The 24,458-nt window shown below is 52.6% G+C and overlaps 10 protein-coding genes across 10 annotated transcripts; 4 read left to right on the forward strand and 6 right to left on the reverse strand.

Annotated features, from left to right (window-relative positions):
- Nucleotides 1-754: 754 nt before the first annotated feature.
- Nucleotides 755-1,447, reverse strand: BDW70DRAFT_159977 (uncharacterized protein; the record flags this gene model as incomplete). The annotated part of the gene is made up of 1 exon (XM_073740770.1): nt 755-1,447. The coding sequence occupies one exon, from the start codon at nt 1,445-1,447 to the stop codon at nt 755-757; it is 693 nt and encodes a 230-aa protein (XP_073595917.1).
- An 808-nt stretch (nt 1,448-2,255) lies between these two features.
- BDW70DRAFT_168169 (S-adenosyl-L-methionine-dependent methyltransferase) lies at nt 2,256-4,192 on the forward strand (the record flags this gene model as incomplete). The annotated part of the gene is made up of 4 exons (XM_073742393.1): nt 2,256-2,348; nt 2,573-2,705; nt 3,268-3,394; nt 3,424-4,192. The coding sequence occupies 4 exons, from the start codon at nt 2,256-2,258 to the stop codon at nt 4,190-4,192; spliced, it is 1,122 nt and encodes a 373-aa protein (XP_073595918.1).
- A 2,280-nt stretch (nt 4,193-6,472) lies between these two features.
- On the reverse strand, nt 6,473-7,734 carry BDW70DRAFT_168171 (glycerate kinase family protein; the record flags this gene model as incomplete). The annotated part of the gene is made up of 1 exon (XM_073742394.1): nt 6,473-7,734. Exon 1 carries the CDS (start codon nt 7,628-7,630, stop codon nt 6,473-6,475), a length of 1,158 nt encoding a protein of 385 aa, XP_073595919.1. The 5' UTR covers nt 7,631-7,734.
- A 195-nt stretch (nt 7,735-7,929) lies between these two features.
- Nucleotides 7,930-10,410, forward strand: BDW70DRAFT_168173 (MFS transporter; the record flags this gene model as incomplete). Its single annotated transcript, XM_073742395.1, has 7 exons — nt 7,930-8,011; nt 8,598-8,689; nt 8,742-9,131; nt 9,184-9,289; nt 9,361-9,679; nt 9,731-9,860; nt 9,946-10,410. 7 exons carry the CDS (start codon nt 7,930-7,932, stop codon nt 10,408-10,410), a joined length of 1,584 nt encoding a protein of 527 aa, XP_073595920.1.
- Nucleotides 10,411-13,649: 3,239 nt separating this feature from the next.
- BDW70DRAFT_150272 (uncharacterized protein) lies at nt 13,650-14,888 on the forward strand (the record flags this gene model as incomplete). Its single annotated transcript, XM_073739130.1, has 1 exon — nt 13,650-14,888. One exon carries the CDS (start codon nt 13,650-13,652, stop codon nt 14,886-14,888), a length of 1,239 nt encoding a protein of 412 aa, XP_073595921.1.
- A 936-nt stretch (nt 14,889-15,824) lies between these two features.
- On the forward strand, nt 15,825-17,240 carry BDW70DRAFT_51855 (magnesium transporter CorA family protein). The gene is made up of 2 exons (XM_073744180.1): nt 15,825-16,463; nt 16,557-17,240. Exons 1-2 carry the CDS (start codon nt 15,958-15,960, stop codon nt 17,140-17,142), a joined length of 1,092 nt encoding a protein of 363 aa, XP_073595922.1. The 5' UTR covers nt 15,825-15,957; the 3' UTR covers nt 17,143-17,240.
- A 556-nt stretch (nt 17,241-17,796) lies between these two features.
- BDW70DRAFT_136295 (FAD-dependent oxidoreductase) lies at nt 17,797-19,350 on the reverse strand. Its single transcript, XM_073736836.1, has 3 exons — nt 19,149-19,350; nt 18,518-19,098; nt 17,797-18,461 (listed from the first exon to the last, which is right to left on the reverse strand). Exons 1-3 carry the CDS (start codon nt 19,178-19,180, stop codon nt 18,031-18,033), a joined length of 1,044 nt encoding a protein of 347 aa, XP_073595923.1. The 5' UTR covers nt 19,181-19,350; the 3' UTR covers nt 17,797-18,030.
- A 97-nt stretch (nt 19,351-19,447) lies between these two features.
- BDW70DRAFT_136297 (rRNA-processing FCF1 family protein) lies at nt 19,448-20,568 on the reverse strand. The gene is made up of 4 exons (XM_073736837.1): nt 20,463-20,568; nt 20,188-20,408; nt 19,967-20,132; nt 19,448-19,911 (listed from the first exon to the last, which is right to left on the reverse strand). Exons 1-4 carry the CDS (start codon nt 20,496-20,498, stop codon nt 19,771-19,773), a joined length of 564 nt encoding a protein of 187 aa, XP_073595924.1. The 5' UTR covers nt 20,499-20,568; the 3' UTR covers nt 19,448-19,770.
- Nucleotides 20,569-20,620: 52 nt separating this feature from the next.
- BDW70DRAFT_136299 (tyrosine-protein phosphatase) lies at nt 20,621-21,879 on the reverse strand. Its single transcript, XM_073736838.1, has 2 exons — nt 21,254-21,879; nt 20,621-21,151 (listed from the first exon to the last, which is right to left on the reverse strand). The coding sequence occupies exons 1-2, from the start codon at nt 21,768-21,770 to the stop codon at nt 20,799-20,801; spliced, it is 870 nt and encodes a 289-aa protein (XP_073595925.1). The 5' UTR covers nt 21,771-21,879; the 3' UTR covers nt 20,621-20,798.
- Nucleotides 21,880-22,335: 456 nt separating this feature from the next.
- On the reverse strand, nt 22,336-24,013 carry BDW70DRAFT_150275 (major facilitator superfamily domain-containing protein; the record flags this gene model as incomplete). Its single annotated transcript, XM_073739131.1, has 4 exons — nt 22,336-22,616; nt 22,672-22,919; nt 22,969-23,202; nt 23,250-24,013. The coding sequence occupies 4 exons, from the start codon at nt 24,011-24,013 to the stop codon at nt 22,336-22,338; spliced, it is 1,527 nt and encodes a 508-aa protein (XP_073595926.1).
- Between the last annotated feature and the right edge of the window lie 445 nt (nt 24,014-24,458).

Below are 24,458 nucleotides of genomic sequence, written 5' to 3' on the forward strand. Positions count from 1 at the left end.
ATCTGACAGGCTTGCCAGAAGTCATTCACCACCCCGTGACCTGCTCACCGACCCGGCGATCATCCATCGGCAGTGTTAATTGATCTCGTCTTAGCTGCATCACATGACCGATTTCTCGTCACCACGGCTCGGCCTTACAAAGACGACGATTGGGATTGGGATAACGCACGCAAGTTCGCTTATTGAGTCGCCAGTCAGGCACCGTTTCTGGTGCCGTCATATTCAAGCACGTAGCCGAAGTACGCTTCACCCATTTGTAGCTCGCGCTCGGAAGGGTCAACGCCCTCGGCGATTACGGCGGCACTGGCGGCAGGAGAAATTCCGGTGAAGCAGTTCGAGCCGCTGATTGTATTGTGGCGTGAGTGTTGATTGGAGGCGCTTGTAGCCGGTCGCATGTGGGAGCGTTGGTGAGTTAATCTATCGAGAATATTTAACGTTGAGTCAGGTGCTCGGATGGAAGTCGGCAGTTATCATTGCTGTAATTCTTTGAACATGACTCTCTTCTGCATGACGTATAATGCCCGTTATCGCGGGAACCGCATGAAAGGACGGGCCCGGCTCGTGCTCTTTCGACTTTTTCAGTTTCTAGTTATATACAGGTAGCAACTCTTTGACCATTTTCAAACATGAGAAAAAGCTAATATGTTGTCTAGCAGACGATAAGGAATCTATAAGAGTAAAGCAACATAAACTCGACAGCCGTTCATTAACAACGTTAAGGGCAATGCATCAAAGACCTACCGTATAACCTTCATCAAGCCTCTGGAGTCTGCATGAAGATCATGTCCTCGAGATAGCTGGTGGGCCGTCGTCTATTGCGCCCTGGGGGTTTGCTCAGGACCTCGACAGTCTCCTTCACCAACGATAACCTCTCTTCTGCGAGTCTGGTCTGTTCAGCCTCCACTCTCGCCAGCGCCACTCGCGCTTCAGCAAGCAACTTAACAGACTTCTCATCCGTCTTTCTCTGTCGCTCCATGACCGCAATAAATAGCCTGTGTAATGCACCAGGCATCCACCTATCGATGTGGCGCTTGTCTTCCCTAGGGAAGGGCTGCACGGCGAGCATGCGGACATCGACGCCAACATTCTCAATTACTCCAGTGCCTTTATAGCATTCCTTATCTTTTACCCACCACCCAAATGCCCGGTCGCCAGGTTCACGGACCAAGGTCCAGCTCTTGATGTGTTCGAGGTCCTCGACCGTGCACGGCGTAAACGAGTCTTCTTCGCCCGGGTTTGGCTTCACCCAGACCATAAAGGGACAATTAAAAACTCCACGTAGCGCCCCTGCGTACGGAGCGCTAAGCGTATCGTTTTTTTCGTTGATGGCTATCCCGATGCAGGCTTCTCCGGTCTCTGGTAGACGTTCCCACATTAGAACGGCAGGGTCGAATCCCCAAGGGAGGCCAACGATACCAGAAGCTGAACTACCAGCAATGAAAGACATCCTGGGATTGCTGGAATAATTAGTAGTGCGTGGAGTGTTTTGACCGTAAAGGAGTTAAATTTTGCGAAAGCTTGTGAGGTTATGACGGCCAGGGATATATCATTGGGTCTTATACTAGAAAATCCTTCTCCTTCTCAGGAGAACCTCTTTTCCTCGTATCCTGTTGTCATACTTCTCTTTATGAATAGGTGGAGCTGGAGCCAGATAAAAAATGATTTCATGTTATGTCCTTTAAATCTTTCATATGAGAATCAATGACCCTTGTTTGCTTCGCTATTCTGAGGCATTATGGCCATTCATCCATTTTGTATCACAAAGAAAAATGACTTCAAAAGACAATATATCATGGTTGCCTACCATTTAAAGGGAGGGACGACATGGAAACCGATGAAGAAACGGTGGATAAGTAGTAGCAACAGAGACTCTCAGGATGTTAGAACGCAGGAACCGTTTTCTCAACTACAATATGGGAAGCTTTGAATTGCACGCTATAACTTGAATAGGAGAAAAGTCAGCCAGCGGTTAATTCCCCAATACTATACAGTGAGATGCCCTATATAGACCTGGAATCCACTTAAGTCGTCAGGCTCATATGAGAAGCTTTTCTAAGTCCAACTTGTGTCTGAATGACCCATAATACAAATTAACGCAACGCTGTCAAGACCACCATCCCAGAACGGGCCTTTTCATCGTAGCATCGCCGTCTTATCTCTGAAGCCAGTACGTCGTGTGAGCAGTTTCTGATTTCTCGCACGGCCCGGCCAACTTCCAGCGGCCGCATCTCATACTCAACGACGATCTGATCGGTATGCGGGATGCTGCCGGCTGGCCGTCCACCCTTGGCTTGCTCATCTGGCCGCAGGATACTCTCCTGGCTGCCCTCCCGGGTGGTGCCAATGTTGTTTGTGATAGATAGGTCTGCGTCCTTGTAGGTGCCAAGTTTGCACCTTTTGTGGCGTTCAGCAGAGATGGCCGCTGATTGTTACTGCCCTTGTCCTTGTAGTAGTACTGTTCCTGGGAACTCCAGGACCGCCTGCCGAGAATCAACTCGTACAAAGGATCGAGTGTAGGAATGCAAGAGGCAATGACTATGATGTTGGACTCAATACTGAGACAAAAGTTTAGTTTGAGCTCGCAGTGGAAATTGCCAAAGGCGTACCTGGTCCAGATAACAAGATCCGCAGTAGCGTCTGGGGGCTTCAAGTTAGCAGAGAAGAACTCATGATTCGAGGCAGTTTACTTCCATGTCGCGTCAGCCGTATTGTATAGACTTGGCAGCTGAAAGCACTTGACAATCGCCATCGCGCACGCCCTATGTAGGTCAGAGTGGACCCATTCCTACAGCCACGGGGGAGCACCCACCCAGCTCCCATTGCAAGCGCCGCGCACAATGCCAACTTCTTCTTAAGTGTAATTTGAAGTGGCGCCAGCACGACCGTGGGATATATGGCAAGGTATAGATCGGCAAAACCGGACATTGCTATTCATCCGTCGCGATGAGCGAATCGTACGAATGACCCCAGCTGGGTCGTGACTTTCCCTGTGAATATAGCGTATCCCACCAGGTTCCTGTTCGGACGGCACGTTCCTGCCCCTGCGGCGACGAGCTGGGGTTCCCACATGGCCTCTGGCGGGTCACACATGGTGAAGAGGACGACAATGCAAATCGACGATGAGACAAAGACCAACGCCGTCAGCACCCACAGCCAGATCCGGTGGAATCTGCCGGGGTTCATGACACGGCTCAGAAGGGCAGAGATGGCTAGTTTCGGCATCGTGAACGAGAGGATCCCGAAGGCGAAATCGATGTAGTTAACCAGCAGCAGGCGTGATCACCGAGACCGGATGCGATGAGTACCGCCCGACTAGTTTCTCCAAGGTCCTGACGGTGGAAAAGTACAGTGATGCCTTCCCACTCATGGATGCGACGACCGAATCCAGGAGCGAGTGAATTCTGCAGGCTGATCATGCTGCAGGACATCGCGATTCACCATGGGTATCCTCGCCCTCCCAGTCTTCCTCGAGAAGACCAAGTACCGCAACCCGACAAGCGGGGCGGATACGGCATTCCAGCTGGGATGCAATACATACAAGGGCTTTTTCGGTCATCTGCAGCAGGAACACATCCCGGTAAAGCGTTTCAACAATCACATGGGAGTCTATGCGCAAGGCCGCGCTCGCTGGATAGATCCCGGCTTCTATCGCGTGCGAGAGCGGCTCATTGACGGTGCTGCAATCAAGCAGGACGATGTACTCGTGGTCGATGTAGGCGGCAGCTTTGGGCACGATCTACTTTACTTCCGCCGAAAGTGGCCGGACATTCCTGGCCGCCTCGTGCTCCAGGACCTCCCAGAGGTCCTATCGGCCGTCAAGGACCTGCATCCTTCGATCGAGATCACAGCTCACAATTTCTTCACCGAACAGCCGGTGAAGGCAGCTCGGGCTTATTATCTGCACTCTGTCCTGCAAGACTGGCCCGACGACCTCTGCAGCACGATCCTCGCGAATCTTGTGGCGGCCATGAAACCCGGGTACAGCAAACTGCTGGTGAATGAGAACGTGATCCCTGACACGGGCGCGTACTGGGAGACCACCAGCCTGGATCTGATCATGATGCAGTTGGGCTCTGGGGAGCGAACTGAGAGGCATTGGCGTTCCTTGCTCGAATCTGCCGGGCTGCGGATTGTCGGCATCTGGGCTGCCCACCGCAGCGTAGAGTCGTTGATTGAGTGCGAGCTGGCTTGAAGCCAGGTGCTATTCTGTAGACAGGTGTTGTATGTATAAGAATGGCACTTATTATCGCATTATTCAGCTGATAACCCCTCCGCCTCCCCTTGTGCCCTTTTTCCCTGGAAATGGCTTTTCCTCAATATATCCCTTTTACGTATAACATGATCGGAGTAATGGATGAATATGGGAAGGAGAATATTTGGAGGAAATCAACGCTGGAGGCTACATCACCTGGATCTAAATACCAATGTCCTTGACTGACCGCTATCAAACACAGGCCATAGAAAGCTATTCAGCGAAATAATCCTACAAAAGTTCCTCAAACTCCGCTCGACTGACCGTCGGAGGCGAATAGTGTACCCGTATCCCTGAAGCTGGAGCTCACGATCCAGGTCATCCATCCGGTCCCAGGGGTACCGGCCATCAAAAACCGAGGTTTCATACCCGTACGGCGCAAATTGGATCCGAATCTCGCGCAAAGGGTACTGTTGCCTGATAGCAAAATGGGTCAGAGCACGTAACCAGTTCTCTTTCAACTCACCAAAGTCACCCAGAGACTGAGACTCACAATATTGCTGGTCCTCAAGTGCCAGGTCTAAGTCGAACGCACGCAGTCGTGGGCCAACCAAGGTACTCAAGGTATGATTATCGTGCTTCCATTATATAGTCGACAAATTATGGAAGATGACAAGCTGAGTTCCTCAAGGCGCTCGAACCCGCGCGCATCAAATCCGGCCAGTCCCCTAATGTTGAAGGCGCGGATCTTGATGCACCGCAAAGTGGACTTGTGAATGGCGAGAATCGGCCGCAGTGTGGCCAGACTTCAGGAGTCGTATGCTCCTTCATCACTGTAGTTATCGCCAAACGTGAACTCTAAATGGAATTTCTCCAATACCTCAGGCCACTGGAAGAGCTCTTCAAGATCATCAGGAGTCCCCATGAAGCATTGAAGCTTCAGCGCTCGAGTCCGAGACGTTCGAGGTTTTCTCTATAGCAATGGTCAGCTCATGCGGGAGTTATATTCAAAAGGTTTATTAATGTTCTCATAATTAGTCCACGGTTTTCACGCATATGACCTTCAGAGCACTAACCTGTGTCTTTGCTCGCGCTGAGGAATCCCCGATGGTCAACCCATAGAGTGCAAGAGTTCGTAATTGCGGACAGACCAGCTCGCTGATCATGTCTACTACCCGCAAAAAATCTATATCAAACCTGTATGCCTGCCTAAGCGACAGCTTTGTCAGGCTCCGAAATTTGCAGAGCCCCTGTCTCAGCAGCTGACATACCCTTTCATCGTCTCTCAGCTCGAAGAGAGTAAGGGATCTTACCCCCGTAAACCAGGTTGTGAAATCGTTCGCGATATAGTAAATAGCGTTCCCCAATTGCTCCTGGTAATTGGCACCGTAGTCATGATAGCACACAGTCAGTCGCTGGCACAAGCCCTACAGCGCTGGGTTTTGGCGGCAGCTGCGACGCAGGAGTTTCGAGACACTCTCGTGTTGCACTTCTAGCGGATTTCAGCTTACAATAAGGTCCCCGTAGAGATGTGACAAGGCGAGTGGGTATAGGCGCCGACAGATCAGGCACCATGAGGCTAACGTGCTTTATCGCTCTCTGCGTCTTTCTTGCGCACTTGGACTGTACATTCCGCCGTCGACAGGGGGATACGCATACGACAAAATGCTCTCGAGCAACTCATTTGCAGTCGAAGAATACAGGTGCGGTCGCGAAGAGCATTCACTTTGACAACTCTTTCGAGCAGGCTTTTTTCGCGAACAAAGCTCTAAGCTGCGTGCAGGCTGGCTCGATGTCGGTCGTCCTCTCTATTTCAAGCCAGACCACTTTCAATCGCTTTACCTGATTGGTGGAGCGTGCAAGGGTTTTTTAGCTGCTCTGCCTAATCCTACTGATGCCTAACCATGCGGCGCAATAGCTGGCGCGAGGTACTCATCAATGGCTGGCTGTCAAATGTGTGAAGGACAGAAATGTATCATGGATGAGTCGCATAGAAGGAACATAGAGTACAATTCCCGTCCCCATCTTCATCACCGCAGCAATAGTTTTCACATATCAGGTGCTAATCAAGGGAATCACTGTTGCCCCATGCATTCAGCTCCGTACGCGATTTCTTTCTTTGCTGAACCCTTTTTACACGGTTGTCTAACTCCTGTAGGCGCATGGACGCGTCGAGGGGCCGCCGACAATCATCTAACTCCTCAATTATCTAACTGCTGAATCACAGAAAATGACTTGTAAAATTCCTGATAACTTATTCAACATATCTAACTTAGACACTCATCTGAATTCCAAGCTCCGTCCAATGGCTATTATCCTCATCGCCCCCTCAGCCGCGTCGGTCAGGAGCCGTACAGTGTCTCCCATCGCTTCGTCCAGGGTCGAGGGCCGCTGTAAGATCGATGTGAACGCACTAATCCCAATCTCATAGTTCACCTGAGCGTCTCGGCCGACCGTGCCCGCAAGGACGATGACCGGAATGCTGCGCTCTCTAGCGCGCAGTGCGACCTCTGCCGGGATCTTACCCCTTGGGGTCTGGTCATCTATCGCCCCCTCTGCCGTGATGACCAGGTCGCAGTCACTAAAAATGTCTTTTAGATGGAAGTACTCCATCAAGGCCTCATACCGCGGGCGTAACCTGGCTCCAAAGAGGAGTAAGCCTGCCCCTAGACCCCCAGATGCACCGCTCCCGGGTGCATGGGAGATGTCGATCCCAAGCGTGCGATGAATAACGACGGCATAGGTGTGAAGTGCCGCTTCTAGAAGCTGTGTTTGCTCGGGCGATGCACCCTTTTGCGGGCCGTAGACTCGCGCTACTCCCTGTGGCCCGCAGAGGACGTTCTCCCAGTTACAGACGGCCTCGATATCAACATATTTCAACCTGGGATGCATCTTTGAGAAATCAACTCCCGCGAGGGAAACGAGTGACTGGCCGCCACCTGCATGCGGAAGCTCTTGCCCATCATGGTCGAGTAGTCGAGCGCCGAGGGCTTGGAGCACTCCGGCACCACCGTCGCTGGTGCCAGAGTCACCGCACCCGACGATGATCCGTTGGGCCCCATCATCAAGCGCCGCGGCAATCAGCTGGCCAACGCCATAAGTAGTCGTCGCGCACGGGTTGCGGCGGTCAGGAGGTACCAAGCTCAGACCGGCCACGGCTGCCATCTCAATCACAGCAGTCTTGACCGGGGTGTTGCCGAGGATCCCATAAAACGATTGAACGGGCTCTCTAACGGGGCCAGTTACGCGAAGATTGCGGATTGTCCCCGACGTAGCAGTCACCAGGGCATGTGCAAACCCTTCTCCACCGTCGGCGAGGGGAACTTTGCGGACAGTTGCCTCGGGCATGGCTTGCAAAATGCCGGCTTCAATACAGTCTGCCGCTGTGCCAGGGTTAATGCTTCCCTTGAATCCAGATGGGCAGACGAGAACCTTCATGATGAAAGGGTTCCTATCGGGAAACGAATGGATTGCCTTGAGACTATAAACGAGGGAAAGTGTTTAAGCGAGTGTCTTGGAGTTGATACTGGAGCTGATGTACGTGTGATGTCTGGAGCGAGGATTGATGGAGATTACTGGGTGATTTGATACTCTTTTATAAGCCATGCTGTTCCTCTATGTGCTCCTGCCCATGACCATTCCACGCCTTTGTTTTCTTCCCACTCTACCGGTCTCCTCTGCCGATCCCTGCTGCGATGGCACATTCTTCGTACCTATCTCGGTCTGGTCTTGGTGTCATGGCTCTTGAGCATGCTTCGCCTCATCGTCCAAGAGAAAACATCTCCTACCAGCGCCGCCGTGACATCTGCCGCCTTCCTCGTTGGTAATAGAGCGCTATGCAGTTCTATAAATTGATATATGGCTGCCTAGCCCGCGCTACCTGACCTGCAATGCGCAGATCTGCATTGAGCTCGAGGGTCCTGGGGTAGGTGACGTCGGGCGAGGGCAGCCCAAGACGTGACCACTCACCTTCTAAAAGCTATATTTGGTATCGATCTACCCTTCACGAGCCAGATTTCCGCTCGTGGCTTAGCTGCTGCAGCGTACCGTGTCTCTTCTGTAGAGGGCTCGATACAGTGCTGCCTTGTAACTTGGCAATCCATTCCGCAGAACTCTAAAGCTACGAAACCGTCCCTGCGCCACGGCCAAGTAGCTGGAGAAACAGACTGAGTAACAAAATGGCCGCAATTGGATAGTTACAGTTCGATACGCAAAAGCTATAAGTATCGAGCGGTGGTGATACCACAGTACACCGACATCGCACCACCCATCGTTAGGGTTTATTGACCTACTTTGCTCGCTATTGCATTGATACCGACTTCGCTCGCTATCTACTACTGAAAGTCCATTGGTTTGAGTACAATCGTTACAATGATATATCTATTTCTGACTCCAAGTCGCGAAGACGTCAATTCACTCCAGGAGACCGAGCAGCGCTCCGTCGCGCCCACTGAAGGCAGCTTCTTGATTCCCATCTTCACTGAGGAGCCGAAATTGGTATGTCTGACCTCATCGCGTACGGCCCATGTAGGCTCATAAAAGAATACAGGTGACCTGGTCTTCGCCCCATGACCCCGAGAACCCATTGAACTGGAGCCATGCGCGGAAATGGTCGGCCACTCTGCTGGTCTCGTGCTTCACCTTTATCTCGCCCGTATCGTCGACAATGGTCGCGCCGGCCCTGCCTGAAATCGCCGACGAATTCAATATCAAGTCCGATATTGAACGTTACCTGGTCATGTCCATTTTCCTGCTTGCCTATGCGCTGGGACCCTTCATCCTTGCCCCGCTGTCAGAGATGTATGGAAGAGTCGTGATACTGCAGTCCGCCAATATGGTCTACTTGATCTTCAACACAGTCTGTGGCTTTGCCACATCATGCGAGCAGATGCTTGCTTTTCGGTTCCTGAGCGGTCTCGGTGGGAGCGCACCCCAAGCGGTATGCATACCTGAAGTCCCTTAGGGTCAGTCAGCACTGATAATAATACCAGATCGGTGGCGGTGTATTGAGCGACTGTTGGAGGAAGAACGAGCGAGGAGCAGCCAGCGCCGTGTACGCCGTGATGCCATTCATTGGTCCCGCCGTGGGCCCAATCGGTAAGAGCTCCCCTTTTTCCCCTGCCTCTTCTATCTGGCATTGGCCTCCAACTGACTGGCCGATGGTTCAGCTGGTGGTTACCTGACGCAATACATCTCCTGGCGGTGGATTTTCTGGGTTGTCTCCATGGCCGACGCACTGGTCCAGATCCTGGCCTTCCTCTTCCTCCGCGAGACGTACGCGCCCAAGATCCTGATGACGAGGAAGAAGAGGCTGCAGCGTGAAACCGGGAATTCAATGCTGTATACGGAGTATGACGAGCCGGATCGCACTTTTCCCCAGCTCCTGAGGAAGAATCTCGTCCGGCCATTCCGGATGCTGTTCACTCAGCCTGCCATTCAGGCAATCGCACTTTACCGAGGGTATCAATACGGGCTGATGTATCTAGTGTAAGTTCCCTGAGGCAATGAAGATCGAAGGTATAACACTAACTACTCCAGACTCGCTTCTTTCCCGACTGTCTGGGAGGGGAGGTACAATCAAGAAAAAGGAGTCGCCAGCTTGAACTACCTCTCCCTTGGAGTCGGGTTCGTTCTTGGACTGCAGTTCTGCGGCCGGCTCATTGACTATGTAAGCTCTGCTTAGAAATGCGCATCCCCTTCTCAGCTTCCCCCCGTGACTCAGACACACACTGATCCTCGCCTGTTCTGCGCAGGTTTATGAGAGTCTCTCCAAATACTACGGCGACACCGGGCGCCCCGAATACCGCGTGCCTCTGATGATCCCTGGAGGTCTGGTGGTCCCCATCGGCCTCTTCATCTACGGTTGGACAGCAGAGTACAAAGCACACTGGATCCTCCCCAACATTGGGGCTGCCTTATTCGCAATCGGGCTGATCGTCTGCTTCCAATGCTGCCAGACTTATGTGATCGATGCCTATACTCGGTACGCAGCAAGTGCCACGGGCGTCACGGCGTTTGTTCGGACGATGGCGGGCTTCGGCTTTCCTCTCTTCGCAGATGGGCTGTACCGGGCATTGGGACTGGGATGGGGCAATAGCCTCTTGGGCTTCGTGAGTCTAGGCATGGGACTCGTGGCTCCAGTGCTACTTTGGTTCTGGGGAGAGTGGATGCGGGCCAAGAGTCCCTACTGTGCTGGAGAGGAGACGAGTCGGCTCTGAAGCTGAAACACTCGGACTTATGACATGATGTGGATGTTGCAATTGGCTAAGGGTAGATGTACTATCTATAGACGCTGATTAGAGTTGGTTTGCTTTTTTGTTATTATCATCGTCAGGGCAGTGCAAGACCTCGCTCGTGTTTGTGTGGGAGATTGGCATGGCGCCCAGCAAGCCCAGCCTGCCCAGATCCAGTAAGATAATACTGGTCGGGTCACTGACATAGAGAGGTTCTTGGGGACTCAATAAACGGGGTCTCTTAGTGGCTGGCTGATTCATTGCCATTGGGAGACTCTGGACCCTGCCACAAAAGGGCTTGTTGGGGTGCTTAGGCATGCCTTGGTACCTTTCCCTAAAAACAAATGGGCAATGCAGGATATCAGTCGAAGGGATACCAAGTCTCGTTATAGGGCGCCGTGCACAGTTAGAACAATGGATCTCGGGATTTTCCCGTTACTTTATTCATCTCTCGTCTCCGGCGCGTATACTATTTTCCTGGCTGGGTTTCCTCCTGCGCACACTCAGCGGCACTTCTTCCATATCCATGAGGGACTCGTCGTCCTCATCGTACACCACAATATTCTCATCATCAACCGCCTTCCATCCCGCTTTAGGGTATGGTTCCTCACACTAAATATACTCCCACTGGTGCTCGGTTTTGATGCGCCGCTCCAGAGAGCGCTTCGTCCCTTGTTCGCCTTCGACTCCATGTCGATTCCGTTCCTCCACCACGCAACGCTAAATCAGCCATACGAAATATCGTCCATAACGAGAATTATGTGGTCCTAGAGAAGTCCCGTATGTGACCCCATGCTTTAATTATACGACCGGTGCTGGGGCGCAACGGTCGCGGATATCATGTCGCCCGCGCAGCACAGCCAGATATCCATCCTCGCCAGTCGCGACGCTGGATCACACGGGAAATGCGGCGCCAGGGCGCCTCCGAACGCAGACTGTCCGGCGACTGGCCTGGATTTTAAACTAGGCTTGTGCGCGTAGTATGTCTGGCCGGTCGGGTAGGAATCGCGGCTTGTTCCGATGCAAGCGTTCTCCCGATCGAGTGTTTCGTCGTCGGGCTAGAAATCCGGGGACATCTCTCGCAGGAGGTGTTTGAAGTCGACAGGGAGCATTTTCTCAGACTGTAAACAGGAACTGCTTTTTGGAAGAAGATTCTCTGCTGGAGGACTCGGCTGTGCGAGATGACCTCGTGCCATGTGCGACAAACGCGCTGCGCCTTGACGAGATCGGCTGCGAGGGATTGGAGAGATCTGCCTCGCGGAGCTTGGGGAGAGGGCAAATCGTTCCATCTACTGGCTTCGTGATGCTGGTGAATGCTTTTATTGAGATGGGCGACTATCTATCTCTTCCGTGGTGAGTCATTACATAGCGACAGCTCTGTAAATAGTCCTACAAATTCATCATAATCAGTAGAGTCAGGTTTATCTATTGGGTTCTTGTATTCATCATTCTATTTGATTGTGACAGACGTCCTATGAGGCAGTTTCTCTGAAGGGAGCCCTCTGTAGCTGGGGCTCCTCAACATCAGCCCCAGGGAAAGAGTGTCCAAACCTCCTTTCCAGACGCCCAAACCACTGAACTGGCCCTTTAGAGAGCTCTCTTGGGTAAACAGAGGGACTCTTATGCGCATATTTGTTGGCATTCTGCCATAAAACTCCACCAGCCGCCACCTCCTCTCAACGCACGGCTGTCTTGGTAGGACGGGGTTCATAGGCTTCGCCATTATGCGCCGACTAGAAGTAAATCTCGCCTTGTGCTAGCCGGTCGCTCTCAGTCGCAACTTGATTACGTTGTTCTACTATCCTCAACGAGGGTCACCATGTCGGCGCATCCTGACCGACATCCATAATCGTTTCTGTTGCCGCAGTCGCCCAGGCGCCGGGCAATATATGTGAGGACGGTCGAGTATTTGTGGAATGCCTGTATGCAGTGCAGCTTGAAACCATCCGCGTAATTTCCCATACTGCTGGCCTCTTCCCGAGATCGATGTCAGCTACGATTGACCTTGAATGACGGGCCCCTTCTAATAAACGCCCTCGTCCAGCACCGCAGGAACCTCACTACTTCAACCACCGGTGCCATAGCCCATACTATGACCGGCGAGCTCGCCAGACTTTTGCTGCCAGACTGAAGCATCTTCCGACTGCGGCCGCAGCAGAGCTTGTCACATGTCCCGATTCGCGCAAATGCTCCGTAGCAGGAGCTTACGGCATATACCGGGTCAGTCTTTGTGATAAACAGTAACGCACCGCAAAAGACGCCGCTAAAATATGAGGCGAACCACGGGGGATGGGGCACGTGCAACTCCATATAGGGGGCTTATATCGGCACCGGCGGGCCCACGACATTGCCGGGCTGATCGCCAGATTCCGCACATCGCTATTGCACAGGATCCGGTCGCAAGGGCCAGACTGTCGGGATATTGCCAACGCCTTGGAGATTCTAAAGCCGCAGTGCGAGCTTCATCACCGGAACAAACCTTCTGGAAGAAGCAGAAGGAGTGGGGGTAAAAAAGCTCCTGCTGGCCGATCCACATTACAGACTATGCCGTCGCAATGAACCAGGGTTTGCTGGTTATTGATCGAACATGTTATGCTTCGTCGGCTCTGTTTTGATAATATATCCTGTTGGAAATGCAGGGTCCTGCGTCAACACCCTATCCGCATCCCATCCGTTCGTGCTATGGCATCCGTACCCTACGCTAGCTCAACTCTGAAACCCGTTATCCGGCCCTTTTTGAAGAGACTCCAAAGAAATCTCTAAAGAACCTATGATCATTCGGGTGTGATGGGATACTCAGAATCAACTGGCCTCAGGACGCATCGTAGAAGCGAGCGGACACGCGAGGAAGAGGAAGGGGTCAGGTTGCTCTAGGCCATTGCCTTGCAAAGGCGCAGTTGTATACCGTCAGGCCAATGATGCGTTTGCGTGTTCTGGTAATTTTCAGGCGAGAAATGGGCACATGGAATGGTACATGAAATGGTGATGCCTAGCAGCAGGCCCACCAGTAAGCCGATGATCATTCCCCGTTGCAACTGTGAGCAGTTCCCAGTGCACACTCCATCGGGTAACCGGCTCAGCCCTACAGGGCGATGCCAAGTTCTTCAGTGCATCCTCCTGGCTTCCCTGAGCCCGTTCCTTCCTTTTCAGACCCTCGTCGTCGTCGATGGCCAGTTCGGGGGCAGCCGCCACGGGAGATACCACTGCAGTCTTCACCACACACGATGGACCGGACAACAATCGCTCTCGAACGTTCTAGACGAGGAAGATTTCGTGTCGTTGGTCATCCAGCGCTCAAGAACAACCTTCTCGCCGGGGTGGGATACCTCGAGCTCGCCAACGCCGGCGACTTTGCGGCGAACGTGTGGAACGAGATCCCCGTGCCTCGCCATGCGATGCTCCTTATGGCCATCGGCGGTCCTATCGCGCTCCTCGTCTCTCTTGTCGCCGCGAGGGACCTGTATCTCAGCTGGAGGAACGTGTCGCTCCTGTATTCCGAGCGCAAGGCGCTTCAGTCCGTCGCGTTTCGCAATGAAAAGACATCAGCTATACTGGGCGTGAACGCGCGCGAGCTGGGCACCGAGGCTATTGATCGCATGCTCATGGACCTCTTCCTTGGAGTCGGCGCTTTACTGGTGGGCACGGGCACAATCATGGCTATCTGGGGCGCCGACCACCGCGTCTTCCAGGCCAGCAACCTGCTCTCTGGCTTCGTCGGCAACGGCTGCGCTGCTCTGTTCGGCGTCCTGAACGGGTTCTGGTCGGCCTATCTGGTCTACCGGTTCCAGCTCCGGTACGCTGCCTGCAAGCGTGATCCGACCGTGCGGAGCATTCGAGCAAAACTCCGGCACCGAGTGCGCAGGTTCCAGTGGCATGCGGCAGTCAATGGAATGACCGGGCTGGTATCTGGGATGGCATCTATGGTGACCGCAAAAATGTGGTGGGGGTACGTTGTGCTGATTCCATGCGTTATTGTTATGATCGCCAGCAATCTGTTCTGGAGGATGAAGCTCGGCTACGATCGACCGGTCCTACTCAATCCACAAGATAGGAAAGCGGCAGAGGAGAAGCATCAAGGTGAAGGCGACGGCGCGGTCGAGATTCTGGCTTCGCTGGCGGCCGTGGAAGGAGTACGGAGCAGGCTCCAGCACCTTGCCGATGCTGGATCTTTGGAGGCTAACCTCACGTTCATCAGTGAGAATCAGATGTTTCAATCGTTCTCGATATCTCTTCTACAAAACTGGTCTGATCACCGACTGTTCGCCGCGCCAGGGAGAGTCACCGTCTCCGTTGAAGACTTGACGGTTGGATCAGACACTGAGAGGGCTCGGATGGAGCAGGAGACCCGGCGATTCCTACATAAAGAAGCTCAAACTCTACTAGATCATCGCGAGCGATATCTGTTGGAATTGGCCGGAGAGGTTGTGTGGGGGGAAGCGTGCAGGATTGTTATGGATATATGATATTCTCTGTACATAGGGCCCGCCGGACGGGATCATCTTATGGAATAGCATACAGCCTTCTCAAACTTCTCTCTTCCCCTTCTAAATCTACGCTTTTTTTTTGGCACTTATTATCTTCTGGCTCGCCTTGCACTTGCCATAGTGCCAGTGAAACTAAAAACCTGACTTTTCGTCAGATGTTGTATGCGGCAACGGCGATCTTTGTAACTACCGTGGGTTAGTTTGGTGTGTGCAGATGGACAAGCAGGTCCATACTGGCTATAACAAGTCGTAGTCGTACTCTGCCATGCACCATGCAGAGAGGAGATATCGAAGTAGGGTAATGACACCGCCGGTTATTATAAACGTCCCCAGCGGCCGAAGGAGGAATAGCCACACGGCACTCAGGACAGTCCTCACAAGCCGACTACACGGGCGACTAGCGTCAGTAAGGTCTCGTAAACGAAGCTTAAGCTTTCTGGAATAGAGTGCGGGTGAGCTTACACAAGAAAGCTGGCCATCTCAAAATACTCTCCTCCTTCAATCTATACTGGTTCACGTGCCAAAGTGTGAAGCGGCTGTAGAAGATACATACTCGGAAGGGTTCAGTAATGAGAAATAATAAGATACAGAGAAGCAGAACTGCTTCCCAACAAGGCACCTGCTATCTTGGCCGACTCTTCGAGAGGCGTCAGCGTCAAGTGGGAATTGCCGATTGAATTGTGCTGCCTGGTATACTGCGAGGCACCAGCCAGTGGGGTCGAAGAGTCAAGAATGCACTGGATGGGGTGGCCGAGTGGACTTCATCTACATTCTTAGCCCTACAGGGCAACAGAGCCCAATCAGGGCGGATGAAAGAAATCCCTGGTCCAGGGGGAATATTTATATGTACACATTTTTCCTAGGGCTGGCTAGAATATCATCTTGGTTTCGGTATTGTCGTCTTCCCAACGAAGAGCCTTTCCTTGCTGATTTATTCCCTCCCGCAGCCTTCACATATGGAAGAAATCCATGAGTCAAGTCGATCAACACGGTTGGATGGGGCTTTTCTATATTTCTCCCTGCGATTTTCGCTGCAGCCTAATTGGAGATGGCCACTGAAAAGGTCTCCCGGTTCACACACTTCTCCTGCCAGACGCAGCAGATAAAACAAGCTTCACAATGGGAAGAACTGGCCCCGGAGTTCGACAGAATAGATGAAAGTTCAGTTGCAGGTACCTGGTGGCTTGACGTCCACGACGCCACAGAAGCAGACGTGGCCGCTGTGGCTCGCAGGTTCTCCATTCATCCCCTAACGGTCGAGGACATCGCCCTGCAAGAACCGCGCCAGAAGATTGAGACATTCCCGGGCTACTATCTCATTTCGCTTCGGACTTTGACATCGCCGATTGACGATAATAATGCAGAGCCAAAGCAGCAAGAGCATCTACCTCCGACGCCCTCTGGTATGACGATGCTCTACATCTTGGTGTTCAGTAAGGGCACAGTGACCTTTTCCGCCGGTGGATGCGAACATGCGTCTCGCGTTCGAAGTCGAATTTCAAGACTCCATGATCCGTCCGTGCTCTCAAGCGACTGGATCTGCTACGCGATATTGTACGTTGTCCGCACTCCATCCGGCCATTGTTTCCCCGCATCCCCCCCCTTCCTCAATCACATTTGAATGATGAATTTATTGACAGTCCACAGTGACGACGTAGTCGACAGCTTTGCGCCATATATGGACACGATCTCGCGGCAGTCCGAGTCTATCCAAGACGAGATCTTCACAGCCCGCGACGATGACATGGCGCCGTTGATGCTGCGAATCTACAGTATCCGCAAGCGAATCAACCACCTCACGCACTCATTGTCGGGCAAATCGGATGTCCTCAACGGTTTCCTTAAACGGTGCCAGACAAAAGCCTTACAACATACGTTCCCAGAGGGAGATCTGCTCGTCTATCTAAGCGACGTCCAGGACCATCTAGTGACGATCCTTGGGGAGCTGGCACACTTGGACGAAATCACGAGTCGCCTGCAATCGAATTTCCTTGCACAGACCGGGGTGAACAATATGCGGCTGAGTGTCCGATTGAACAATGGACTGAGCAAGGTGACCGTGCTCGCCACGATATTTGTGCCGCTGCAGATGATCACGGGGCTGTTTGGAATGAATGTCACGGTGCCGGGGCAGGAAGTCGAGTCGTTGGCATGGTTCTTTGGGATTGTAGGCGTCTTTGCTTCGGTCATCCTCATTGCCTGTTGTGTCGCCGTGCGGCTGAGGTTGTTATAGGGAGCGCCGATAGTGCCTGATATGCCACAGGCGTAGCTCACGAGTTGAAGACATATCGAGTATCGACCCGGTACAAGTACCATTGGTATGTCTTTACTGCTATACCTCGGTGCATAGACTGAGACCTTCTTGTGACCCGCAAAGATCTCATCTAATAGTGGTTTCCCTCAGCGTCGAACATTACACTTCTCATTGCTAGCCCGCGCAGTAAGCACGGCTGTAAGTATACTGTGTTGTCGGCAAGTAATAAGGTGGGAGAAACAATCGCATGTGAACCTCACACGAACGGTAGTTGCGGTGCGGCAAGGGAAATGTAGGAAGAGAAGGAGTCTGGGTAAGCACCACTTCACAAGTACAGAGAAAACGCAAATCTACTTGACACGTAGACCTCAAGGGCCTAAACGATATATTGCATTGATTGTTCTCACTGTTTATTTAGTCTAGCTGGTCAGGCCATTCTCTTTATCACAATTGCTTCAGAACCGTAACTCGGGAACTTGGGAATCCTTGATAATTGAGAAATAAGAGAAATATGTGAGGTCATGCCACTTTGGGATTGAAGCAGAGCTTGTTTATCCTTTGGGGTTGATCCTGAGGTTCAGCGAGATGGCAAAGAAGCTGGTAACGTTGTTGCCGGTGGCAGCAAAGAGGCCTAGAAGTTAAATAAACCATCAAATAGGACTAACTGTGTCTTGAAGTCAGCTTTTCGCTCGCTAGGCGGCAGAGTAACAACGAAATAACGTTGTGGTGATATCGTCATTGCTGGGTCAAATATATATTCCCATAAGATACATTAGCACGTGCCAGCCTAAAATGCTTATCAGTACAAAATGTGTTCGGTGATTATATATCAAGAGCCATCGCTTGGGCATATAGGTGATCCTTTACCTAAAGCGATGCTCTCTCTAGCACCAGGCCCTCATCCCTGATCAGTTTCACCACGTCCTCCGCAACTCCCCAAGATAATTCATAACCTCGTCCAGCTGCACCGTATCCATGGACGATAGTCTTTCCATCACCAACTTTCTCAACCTCGATTCGCATTCCTCCCTGGCGCGCTGGACGTCGTCCAACAATATCACGGATGACATCGAACTTGCCGCCGCTCGCCGGTGCGAACGGGAACCATTTGCTCGCATTGCGGAGGAGGGTCTCTCGCGTCTCCAGCGACGGGTTTGGGTCCCAGTTGTGCGGTTGTTTCGTTCCGCCGATGATGGTTCCGCCCTCGAGAGGGCGGGGAATGCAAAAGGACCAGGAGCCGTCAGAGTTCTGACGGGTGATCGTCACAGAGCACGGGTTGCGGACGAGGCAAGTTTGGCCTGGTATGCCATGTTAGCGCAGGATTAGCCGTCATTTGATCCGCGGTATGACTTACCCCGGATAATAAACGACTTTGGGTCTCCAAACCCAAGCCCAGAGCAATTCACCACGGTCCGTACATTTTCGGCAAGATAAAACGCCTCCTGTACATTGGCAAGCGAATACTCCTTCACCAGCCCACCTTTCAGCACAAACCTCCTTAACATATAAGCGCAGTAAACAGGCGAGTTGATCGTAAAAGTATTGTAGCGCACACCCCACTTGACGCCCTCTGGAAGTTCGCTTGGCTGCAACTGCCGAAACCCGTCGAGGTGTGTGTAGTTCGCGAGAGCATTCTCGGTAAGGTATTCCGGCGGCGGAGACTCCAGGTGCTCAATGCCTTCTGTCCACTCGACGCCGGAGCCTGGCACTTTCGCTTCGCGTTTGAAATGGTCGTATGTGCGGCGGGCCTGCTTCTCCTCACGGAGGGCCTGCGGCGAGGAGCCAGGGACGGGGCGGTAGTGGGCGCCGGCCCAAGGCGAGGCGTAGTTGACGGACGTGGTGCTGGGCCAGTCACGGGCGACGATGAGGATTTGTTGTGATGGAGAGATGAATTGTTGAAGGTGAAGAGCTGTAGAGAGCCCGATAACACCGGCGCTGGGAAGGTCAGTCCTCGGTTTTTATGGTGTTTGGCGTGGAATTTATACCCAATGACTACAATCGTCTCTTTTTCTGACATTTTTTTGGATCTTTGACGGTTGATTCTGGCGAAGTCGATGAATTACTGGGCGATGAGGGGGGATTTAAGGATCCCCGCAGACGAGGCTGATAAGCGGTTCCTCCGATGCTCGGGCGAAACTCAATTGGAGTCATCGATAGCAATCTTTCATCAGCCCAAGCACTGTAACGCCAGAAGGGCTGCTATTCGAAGGAAGATCATAAGATGCTACGGGTCTACAATAATAAATGGAGCGGAACTACACTAGTACTGGAATAGTGGAGGTGTTGGAGATGTAAACGGATATTTTTCCATCCTTTAGATTGGAGCAGCCTCGTCAGCTTTCGCTCCTGTATGCCTTGGCTAGATACTCAGCCACCACAAGCCCATAACGAGTTTACATTACGTTCAATTGGCCCATTACCAGTGTCAAGTCTTTTCGGAACTGCGTCCTGCCCACAGGCGGACTGTGCGATGGATCGGCGGTTGCAATGCGAAGTCATAAGAGAGCACATCCGATAATCGCAGGACCTGAACTGCGGCAAATGCAGGGTGGGAGACAGCATCGGCGATATGCTGTAGATGTCGAGAAGCACCGAATGGTGATGCCACTAATCCAAAGCGTCCGGCAGCTTCTCAATTGTGAATTTTCCTCGGGCAACTTTCATGATTGGCACACCGGGAATCTTGCGGAGTCGGCGACAGAGATCTTTATCGTTTGTTGCGACAAGGTAGATGCGGTGTTTCGTTACCTGTCATGCGTTAGCGGATCGCGGACCCAAAGAATTCAATGACGGGAGAACTCACCCTATCAACGAGACAGTCATCGGCATAGGTGCCTTTGTGCGAGCACTTGACCCGCTCCCACCGCGGATCCTTTGCAACCCTCAGCGCCAGACGGTACTTGTCACCCAGCTTTTCTAATTCCGCAATCGTGCAGTCTGTGAACGTCGGGATACACTTCGCATATAATCTAATCCAACCGCATCAGCATATGACAATCCAGTACAAGTCAGATATCCACGCACAAATCCATCATCGCCGGGAGTAGATCGAGCTTCGCGCGGATAGCGTGGGAGACGAAGTTGGTATCGACCAGGACACGGTAAGGGGGACCGAGAGCGGTATTCGCAGCGAAGAACAGGTTTGTCGGAGCGGCTTGGACATGGCGGACGATCTCGTCAGGCTTCTTCTTCGGCGGTTCTGGTTTCTTGAGTCGTTCGTCGCGGGCTTTGATCGTGCGCTTCATCTGCTGAGTATCAGCGACTGTCTCCGGTCAAGTTCGAGTTTGGTGACGACAGACCTGCGCGAACTTCTTGGTTTTCTTTGCAATACCCATTGTGTCAAAAAAATGTATAGTGGTCAAGCTCTACTGTACTGAAAGGAGAGTCCGACAACCCGGCGTGAGGATTTGCTGCGATAAGTAGTGGCATGGAAGAGAGCAAGAAAATATTGTCGGACCGACGTTTCACCGCCGGGCGGAATCACGTGCATGGCATTTTTGGAGAGCATAATTTAGTGACATAAATATGGGCTACCCAAAATAGAAAGAGCGACCGTGCATGCGTCTGCATAACTAGCTGGCCTCAGATATTAAAATTGATAGCAACACATTCCTACAGCTTCCTCTCAGGTTCTATCACAGGCGACTGCCCGACTCCGGATTCAGTAAAAGGTTCGCCTTCATGACCTCGAGATCATTGTCCGAAAATCCAAGTGCATTCTTCAGATACCCAGTCACTCCACCATACTCTTCATCGAGAGCCTCCAAGAACGCCACCATGCCGCTACCGTGAACTCCCCAGACCACCGGCAGGACCGGGTTCTCGAGCACCGACTCGCCGTACACACTTTGCATCATCTTCAGGAGCGCCGCGCGACCCGGCTCAAGTCCAACACGGGTTAGGGTGAAGTCGAGGATAAGGGCCTCGTCGGAGCTTCCTGCCAGACGATGGATTAAGGCTGCGAGAACACCTGTGCGGTCTTTACCGGCTAAGCCATCGATCTCCGTTAGTTTTCTTTCTTTCTTTCTTTCTCTTTTCTTTCTTTTTTTTTTTCCTTTTCCTTCTAGTATCCGGTTGGTACGAGACTCACCAGAACAGTGGAAGAGGAATGGCGTCTCTGGCTCGTCCCGAATGTGCTCAAAGACGGCCTTGTAGATCGGCACATGCGTCTCCAGATACCCCATGTACATTTCCACAACCTGCTCCATAGATCCTTCAAGGTTCCGGACAGACGCCGGCCGGGCAACCCCTTCTGCGTACGGAATCCATACAACCTCGACGCCGTCAATGACAGGGCTGGGATTTTTGATGCGCTCATCGACTCGGCGTAGATCGAAGATCTTCTTGATACCGAGGGTGTTCAGTGCAGCTCGACCTTGTTCTGTGAATGTCGGGGCCGGGGCACCCGCTCGATATACGAGACCGGATCGCAGGTTAACCGAAAAGGGATACAGAGGCGAAGCCGTACCGCTGATGTCACGTAGGTTGAAGATACCGGGAACAGACGCAAACGGTGCTTGAGAGATGACCTCGGTCACTGCATCCTTAGGAAGGGCGGTTGCGATGTCTGTCGCGATAAGATCTTGAAGATTGTACGAAAGTGCCATGGTGCGAGCGGTAAATCATGAAGGTGTGAGTTGGGTGAGATTGCCTGGCTTTCTTGAGTATGGTAATGCAAGGCGTAATATCCCTGCATCTGGATATGCAGCCTGTCGGGGAGTCACAGCAAGATAGTAGGAAAAGATAGCGGACAGTCAGATCCACCGGGCAGCCGAGCTGAAGCGGGGGCCACGCCAACTGCCGAGTGCTCGGTCCCATTCAGCCGCTGTAGATCGCCCAAACAGGAAATATCGAATAGGCCTAACAAGAACGGACTGGTCTAGACATGCTGCCCATCATGTCCGCTCGAGAATCCGTTGTCTCACCTTGCTTTCTGGTTCGCTGGCTTCTCCGCCAAAGTGTTCCTAGTGCTGTCTTTACAGTGGGCCGGCAGGTTTACCAAGAGAGGGAAATGCAGAGGGCATTGCGTGCGTGATCATGAGTTAGCTAAGAGACGGACCGACACAGAAATATGAGTTGGAAATGGTCTATTTGTTCATGTGAAGTATGGGATGGTGTCACCGGGAATGCGAATCTATGACATGCTTGAAATGCTCCAGCTATGTATTTGCCCTACTCGCTTTTCTTCCCCACGTATCCTCCACCGCGAAGGCCGAAATAACTTACAAAGCAGACCACGATCATAGCCGTGAACATCAGCCAGTAAGCTGCTTGGAAGCCCTTCAAGGTATCCTGCTGAGAATGTTCCGTGACGGAAGCAGCGATGGCGGCACTGACAGCGAGTCCCACGGAGTTCCCAACTTGAGAGACTGAGTTGAAGACTGCACCTGCAAGAGCCTGGTTGTGCCCTGGATAGGCTCGGGATATGATCAGGTTAGAGACCGTGAAGAGAACTAGTGTAGGATCGTCAGCGGGTACGAATATACGGATGGGTCCCAAGCTACGCACCATCAGATTGAATAGGACTTAGAACCATTGCCACGAAGGGACCCCGCCAGTACCCCCAGGACGGATTGACCAGGGCCATGATGAGAGGAGACACTGTGCTGATGACTGCCGATGCGAACACCAGTACGCCAACTGGTATCTTGTCGACCGTGTAGCCGGTGAAGATGTTTGTGGCCGCGCCTGCTACCACCATTGGCAAGAACATGAGAGACGATTTAAAAGCAGAGTGGTGCTGGATCTCTTGGAAACTGGTATCGTCAGCTGGTCCAGAGAAGCGGTTCGTGCGAAGGGTCATACTATAAAGAAGTGAAATATTGCAGAGCGTTTAACACAGCCCAGGCGAAGAAGACTATGATGCAGGTCGCGCTGAACAAGGTATTCTTCCAGAGGCCATTGGGGATGAGAGCCGGCCGACCGTTCCTCTCTTGCCAGCCTACCCAGAGCACAAAAGTCGGGAGAAGGACGACCGAGACCACAAAGAGGGTAATTATGTAGGCCTCCCCTAAGTTGTGGTAGCTCTCAGTGATCTGACTGCACTCATATCAGGAGGGTATAACCAAGTCCAGGAGAGTACTGACGCCAGAACGAACGAGAGCAGTGCTAACGAGACACCGATTATCAGCGCGCCCATCCAGTCGATTCCCTTCAAACCTCTCATCCAGGGCTCGCGCCTGGGCGTTTCATTCGGAAGACTCCAAAACGCTAGAACACAGAGTAGAACACTGATGATAGCACTGATATAGTACCCGTATCGCCATCCAATCGAATCGGCAAAGATCCCTCCCAGGATCAGACCAACTGAGTACCCCAGTGGCTGTCCGACCCCCATGGTCGCAAAGCCCAAATTCCTCGTCCTCCCCGACGGGAATGTTCTCGTCATTAGGCTGACTGCGCAGGGGAGACACATTGCCACGGCAATACCCAGGAGCGTCCGGAACACTATCAACTGCGTCCCGGTCTGGGCGAGACCGCATGCCAGGGTAAAGGCTGCGAAGAGGATACTGCCCGTCAACCAAACGCGTTTGTCGCCTACCACGTCGGCGAGCGACCCGAATGTCAGGAGCGTGCATCCGGCAGCGAGCGCATAGACGGCAGCGGGCCAGAGAAGGAGGTTGGCTGGAAGCGAGAGGGAGGTTGATATGGCTGGGAGGGCGACAGTCAGGATGCCAGAGCCTGTGGTGTTCAAGAAGCTGACTCCTGAGAGGGCGATAACGGCGGTTACAGCTTGAGCGCGACTGAGTGGTTTGGCGGTGGCTTGTGGAGTGTTGGCTTGGTGGTCGTGGTCATGGTCACTGTGGTCATGGTGGGCGTGCTCTTGTAGGGTCGTCACCGTCTGGGACATGGTGGCTTCGGTCCCGCGCTGCAGGTAATTGCACGTCCACACGGGGAAATCTGGGCTGGACGAGAATATAAACCAGGCAGATGCTGCTGCGGGTGAGCTGCAATCAAGAATGTCATGGTTAACTAAGAACCGGAATAGATTCCGGCTCTTTTGTCAGCCAACGGCCATGTCGCAGGGCGTTAAGTAATGCAGCGGAGCCAATCATGCACAGCCTCTCCCATACCGTACTTGGGAAGATATATGGCCGTCCGCATCCGGTCAACCATGGCCAGACCACTCTTCACTTTGTGCTGATTACGTGAGGACCCAAAAAGATCAACCGGCTTATCCTGGAGCTCAACGTGATCCAACGTCCCATGTGATGGTTATCAACCTGCCCGTCCCGTCCTTACTCTTGCTTGCAGTCCTCGAGCAAGTCCTTGGCGGTTCTGTTAGCCAATTGACC

The sequence above is a fragment of the Aspergillus foveolatus genome, assembly GCF_047715535.1.
Source record: "Aspergillus foveolatus strain CBS 279.81 unplaced genomic scaffold BDW70scaffold_24, whole genome shotgun sequence".
NCBI classification, from domain to species: domain Eukaryota; kingdom Fungi; phylum Ascomycota; class Eurotiomycetes; order Eurotiales; family Aspergillaceae; genus Aspergillus; species Aspergillus foveolatus.

Bases quoted from the DNA above. Each gene is read 5' to 3' on its own strand.
- BDW70DRAFT_136299 (XM_073736838.1), bottom strand. From the start codon at position 21,770: ATGGCACTTTCGTACAATCTTCAAGATCTTATCGCGACAGACATCGCA. The intron at 21,152-21,253 runs GTGAGTCTCGTA...TCGATGGCTTAG, and splicing joins ATTCCTCTTCCACTGTTCTG to CCGGTAAAGACCGCACAGGT.
- BDW70DRAFT_51855 (XM_073744180.1), top strand. From the start codon at position 15,958: ATGGCCACTGAAAAGGTCTCCCGGTTCACACACTTCTCCTGCCAGACG. The intron at 16,464-16,556 runs GTACGTTGTCCG...GACAGTCCACAG, and splicing joins TGGATCTGCTACGCGATATT to TGACGACGTAGTCGACAGCT.
- BDW70DRAFT_136297 (XM_073736837.1), bottom strand. From the start codon at position 20,498: ATGGGTATTGCAAAGAAAACCAAGAAGTTCGCGCAG. The intron at 20,409-20,462 runs GTCTGTCGTCAC...GATACTCAGCAG, and splicing joins AAACCAAGAAGTTCGCGCAG to ATGAAGCGCACGATCAAAGC. The intron at 20,133-20,187 runs GTGCGTGGATAT...CGGTTGGATTAG, and splicing joins CTCCCGGCGATGATGGATTT to ATTATATGCGAAGTGTATCC.
- BDW70DRAFT_136295 (XM_073736836.1), bottom strand. From the start codon at position 19,180: ATGTCAGAAAAAGAGACGATTGTAGTCATTGG. The intron at 19,099-19,148 runs GTATAAATTCCA...TGACCTTCCCAG, and splicing joins GAGACGATTGTAGTCATTGG to CGCCGGTGTTATCGGGCTCT. The intron at 18,462-18,517 runs GTAAGTCATACC...ATGGCATACCAG, and splicing joins AAAGTCGTTTATTATCCGGG to GCCAAACTTGCCTCGTCCGC.